The sequence below is a fragment of the Dendrobium catenatum genome, unplaced genomic scaffold (assembly GCF_001605985.2).
Source record: "Dendrobium catenatum unplaced genomic scaffold, ASM160598v2 original_scaffold_94768, whole genome shotgun sequence".
NCBI lineage: Eukaryota > Viridiplantae > Streptophyta > Magnoliopsida > Asparagales > Orchidaceae > Dendrobium > Dendrobium catenatum.
In genome coordinates this window covers 1-5,627 of record NW_021413209.1, presented here as the reverse complement: position 1 = coordinate 5,627, position 5,627 = coordinate 1, and the positions used below count along the sequence as shown (strand labels likewise).

The 5,627-nt window shown below is 36.5% G+C and overlaps 1 protein-coding gene across 1 annotated transcript; it reads left to right on the top strand.

Moving 5' to 3' along the window:
• Positions 1 to 63: 63 nt before the first annotated feature.
• Positions 64 to 1,157, top strand: LOC110108927 (the record flags this gene model as incomplete). Its single annotated transcript, XM_020839785.1, has 2 exons — positions 64 to 902; positions 967 to 1,157. Coding segments are annotated over 2 exons (1,030 nt in total), but the record flags the coding sequence as incomplete, so codon positions are not given.
• Between the last annotated feature and the right edge of the window lie 4,470 nt (positions 1,158 to 5,627).

Sequence of the window (5,627 nt, the reverse complement as noted above, 5' to 3'; positions counted from 1 at the left end):
TAGTGACGGTTTTTTTCTGTTTAAGTTTTCTAGTGCAAAAGACTTTGACCTTGTCTGGTCTAGAGGTGTCTGGTATATTCTTGGAAAACCTTTTATCTTTCAAAAATGGACTCCTCACTTTTCTCCTATTCGTGAAGAACTCACCTCTGTTCCGATCTTGTTTAAGATCCACGATCTTCCTCTATGTTGCTGGACCACTGTTGGAATTTCTAAAATAGCTACTAAAGTTGGCCATCCTTTAGCTGTTGATGCTCTCACTGCTTCTAAATCTAGACTAACTTACGCTAGAGTTTGTGTCCAAGTTGATGCTACGACGACTTTTCCGGAAATTATTCCGATATGTGTGGATGGCAAGATTTTCAATCTTAAAATCCAGTATGAATGGCGGCCTGCCCTTTGTGCCCACTGCAGATCGTTGAACCATTTAACTTCGAACTGCTCTGCAAATCCAAAATCTGATATAAATCCTATAGCTAACCCAACCAGGGGAAGAAGCAAGAGTCGTAGACCAAGACCGCATTCACAAAATCCGAAAGGTCTACTTCCTTTTCCTAATTCTTCTAACACGATTCCTGAACTGGCTACTGATCCGTTAGAGAAAAATGGTGATATCTCTGTGAATAGAGATGACATGAATGTTCCAAGGTTAGATAATAATGTTGTTGATAATTCTAATCAAAACATTATTCTAGCTAATCAAGCTGATAACGTTAAAACCAAGGGGCTTATTTCTGAGGATGGGGTTGGTATTCAACCTGTCAACGAGATCATTGAGACAACGTTGAATGTTGAGTCTAGCACTCTATTAGGGTCTAAAGATCCTACTCCTATTCTGACAGGGACTAACATGAAGATTCCAAATCTCAATTCACCCACTTCTTTGAATTCCTCATGCTTCTACGGTTGGTTCTGAAGGACAAAAGGCTTTAAATATTTTCTCTTCTAACAAATTTAGTGTCCTTCAAGATGCTAATGAAGCAGAATCCTCCTCCACTATGCCTGGTGAGGATACGGGTGATCCTATAGAATCTACAGCTAAGTATAAAAATGATAAACTGGAAGTCTCAACTTCTAATAAGTTGCACTCTTCTGATCCTTCTTCTCAAAGACAAACTAGGGGAAAGGGCAACCGGAAAGGCCCTTATCAAAAATCCTAGTCATTCATGATTTGTCCATCCATAGCAGCTTGGAATATCAGGGGTTTTAATAACCCTGATAAAGTTCTCTGCTGTAGGAACCTGGTTAATGAGCATAGGCTTGACTTAATTTGTATTTTTGAGAACCGTATCAATTCTTCTAATCTGTTGGATCCTTGGTTTTGTTCTACTCACAAGGTTTTTGACAATGAACAAAGTTTTAATAACTTTAAGATGGCTTCTCCTGGTCGAATCTGGATTAAATGTAATTCAGATAAAATTTTGTTTATTCCCAATTTTTCTTCCTCGCAAATGATCTCTGGTCAATTGATGATGGGATCTCAATCTCTTATGATTCTTTCAGCTGTGTACGCTTCTAATTCCTTTGATGAGAGGAATAAGCTATGGGCTGATTTGGGAGTTGTTAATCCTCAAGGTTCCTTGCCTTGGGTGGTGATTGGTGACTTTAATACATGCAGATTTCAATCAGAGAAGAAAGGAGGGAATATCTTAGCTATTGATAGGCTAAATCTGTTTAACTCCTTTATTTTTGACAATAATCTGTTAGAACTTCCTTCATCCGGCAACTTTCACACTTGGTTCAACCAAAGGCTAGACAATCCTATTCATCTAAAACTGGACAGGGTATTAGTTAACGAGGCTTGGATTAATCATTATCCTAACTCTCACTATCTAGTGTTGAGTAGTCTGGTATCAGACCACTCTCCTCTTATTCTTATAGATCACCATAATTTCAATACTAAAAAGAGGTTTATGTATAAAAACTATTGGAGCCATATTCCGAATTTATGGAGCATTTTATTGAATATTTTTCAAATCCCAAATTCAGGGAATCCTATTGTCAGCCTATACAAAAAGTTGAAGCTATTAAAAAGAGAGATAAAAGCTAGAAATTGGAGTAATTCCAATCTTATTGCTAAAAAATGTGCTTCATTGGCTGAAAAACAAAGTAGATGTCAAAGGATGGTTGATAATGATCCGCTTAATAGAGAACTATGTGGAGATCTCAAAAAGATCACGGCTGAAATCAATTACTACAACTCACTTCATGCTTCTTGGATTATTCAGAGATCGAAAATTAATTGGCTAAAAAATGGAGAGGAAGATTTGAAGTTTTTGTATTCCAAGATCAGGAATAGAAAAGCTTTTAATGGTAGTTCTCTTGTGGCTGCTACTCAACATCACCATGATCAAGAGAATAGTAACATTCCAAGTATTATCCAGCAATTCCAAAATCTCTACAATTCTGCTCCTCCTGAAATAAATGATGTTGGTATTATTCCTAAAGGCAAAACTATATCTGAAGAGGCTTTTGATTCTTTAGTGAAGCCTGTCACTAATGAGGAAATCCGTTTAGCTATTAACTCTGGAAGTTCTAACTCGGCGCCGGGCCCAGATGGGTTTAATTTTGATTTCTATAAAAAAACTTGGAGCATTACTGGCCCTCTAGTCTGTAAGGCCATTAAATTCTTTTTTAGTAAATGCTATTTACCTATCAGTGCCAAGGCTACTGCAATTGCACTTGTTCCTAAGAGATCTCATGCTGAAAACCTACATGATTTTCGGCCAATTTCTCTGTGCAATGTCTTTCACAAAATTATTGCAAAAATATTGGCGGCTCGTATGAAAAACAATATGCCTGATATCATTGAGATCAATCAAGCAGCTTTTATTCCCAATAGAGTTATCTCTGATAACTCCATCTTGGCTATGGAAATTATTAATCTTTTCAAGAAGCAATACAAGCTGGATCTTTTTTGTGCTAAATATGATATTAGGAAAGCATTTGATACAGTATCCAGGAAGTTTCTTTTTGCTAGAATGGCTGATAAAGGTTTTCCCTCTATTTTTATTAATTGGATCAAAGCTTGTATTAATGACATCCATTTCTCAATTTGCCTGGATGGATCGATGGAAGGATTTTTTTCCTCTTCAATCGGACTAAGACAAGGTTGTCCTCTTAGTCCCTTTTTATTTTGTATCGTCATGGATGCGCTTTCCTGCCTATTAGATTATAATTCTGATGCTAATGGCTTTGAGGGATTCAAAATGGAAAATTTTCAACTGTCTCATCTTACTTATGCGAATGATCTTTTAGTATTTGGGAAGGCTGATTCAAATAATTGTGCTAAGCTTATGAGAACTATTAGCTTATTCTTTAAACTAACTGGGTTGCAGTTGAACTTACTGAAAAGTTCTATTATTATTTCACCCCATGTTTCTAATCCAAATGACATTTCAAATGAGTTGCAAATCCACAATGTTTCTACTAAGTTCTCTTACTTGGGCAAAGATTTCTGACTTTGCTCCTCTCTTGGAGAAAATTACGGTGTTACTTTCGGGTTGGAAGGCTAGGGTACTCTCATTTGCTGGCAGGTTGCAATTCATTAAATATACCATTATTAACACTATGGCGTATTGGATTAGGAGCATGATTATTCCTAAGTCTATCTACAAGACCATAGGAAAGTTATGTTCTAAATTTTTATATCATGGGGATATAGAAAGTAAAAAAAATTCACCTCATCTCTTGGAAAAATACGTGTAAACCGTATTATTTGGGTGGACTGGGTATTGCTTCTTTTCAAGCGTTAAATTTTGCTTACAATTGCAATACTATTCTGAGATGTTACAATTCTTTCTCCCCACTTTCTAAGTGGATGCTAGCTAGATATTCATCTCCTTGGAAACCTGCTCCAGCTTATGCGACGATGTTCTGGAAAAGCATTTGTAATACTGCTGTAGCGACAAGGGAGAAATTCAATTTTTATATTACTAACAATAATCCTATTTCAATTCTTTGGGACCATTGGTGTTTGGGAAATACTATCTCTGAAAATTTTCAAAATAGTCACATAGAATTAGCTAATGCCAGTCAGCTGGCGAGCTGGATTATTAATGGGGTTTGGTATATTCCAGACACTGTTAATTCCTCTCTTAGGAATTTTATCCTGAATATGCACATTGTTACTGACGGAAAAAATCATGTAGGATGGGACAAGAAGGATAATGCTAAGTTTAAAGATTTTTATCTTTATTATTTTGCGAATGAAATCCAGTATGATTGGCATCAGTTGGTTTGGCATAAAAAACATGCAATGAGGTATTCTGTTTACTCTTGGATGGCGCTAAGAGGGGGATTAAAAACGTGTGACGTTTTGGCTGCTAGGAATATCCAGGTCAAAGATAACATTTGCAATTTATGTCATAATAATTTGGAGACTATTTCACACATGTTATTTGAATGTGACTATTCTTTTAATGTGTTAGTAAAGCTTATTCCTTCATTCCAGACACATTATTTTAGGCCTACTGTTTATTTAGCCCTCCTTCATATTGATAATATGGATAAGGCTAAAATGATCAAGTCTGGTTGCCTTCTTATTTTGAATGCTGTCATTTATTATATCTGGATTGAGAGGAATAATAGAAGGTTCAAGTCCTCCACTTTATGTGCAAATACTCTGATAAAGAAAATTTCTAAAAATATTACTATCAAGCTGATGGGATGGAAAAATGGCAATGAGGTGAAAGAAGCTTTGAATCTGGATTACTACTGAGGAGGCTCCTTTTTTCTGGTTGTAAGTAGGAAGTTATGGTCTCTAATTGATAGTTTGGGACAAACTGTATGGACATTCTATTTACTAAACTCTTAGTTGATCATTGTTATGGGTTCGATATTAATGGCCTGATGCCAACCCACATATGCTGAAGTATTTGAAGATTTATATCTCATCTGAGATTTATGGATTGCTGGTATCATTATTTGATGCTCGATCCTTTTTGTGAGCGACCTGGAGATATCTTGCTGCCTTCGAGAAGATCTATTTAGCAGATTTGTGTGCTGCGGACAATGATGAACATCTGCTTTTCTTCTTTTGGACGGCCTTAGTGGCAACCAAAGAAGATTGGGAAGTGGGATTATGAAAGTTTATTTTTTTCTGAGTCCCAGCCAAGCCAGCCCAGCCAAACTACAAACCATCCAGCCATACCGTCTATCTGAATTCAGACAATTGTTACGTGCCCAGCCGAGTTACTATTCTCGGAACCGTTGAAGGAAAGCTGCTTCAGACAGACAAGGATTTTACGAACGATTGGTTTTTATTTCTATTGTACTGTAAAAGCTTTATATTTCTTGTTTACTTCTTTTTGGTAGCTTGTTATTAGGCTGATTTGTTATGTATTTTCTTTTTGGTTATCTGTAAGCTGCTTTGTTTTTAATAAAACGAGCTATGCCCTCATTTTTACCAAAAAATAAAATAAAAAAATTTCCATTTGGCAGGATTTAGCATAAATCCTGTTGCTAAACAGCCCTCTTACTAGTTGGCAGGATTTAGGGGCTGTTTGGTATCGGATTTATAGTGGGATTTAAGTCGGATTCACGCTAAATCCAGCCAAACCGTTTTTGTGCGCGCGTTAAACCCCGGGATTCGGTAAATCCCGGATTTACGGCTTAAATCCCGGATTTAC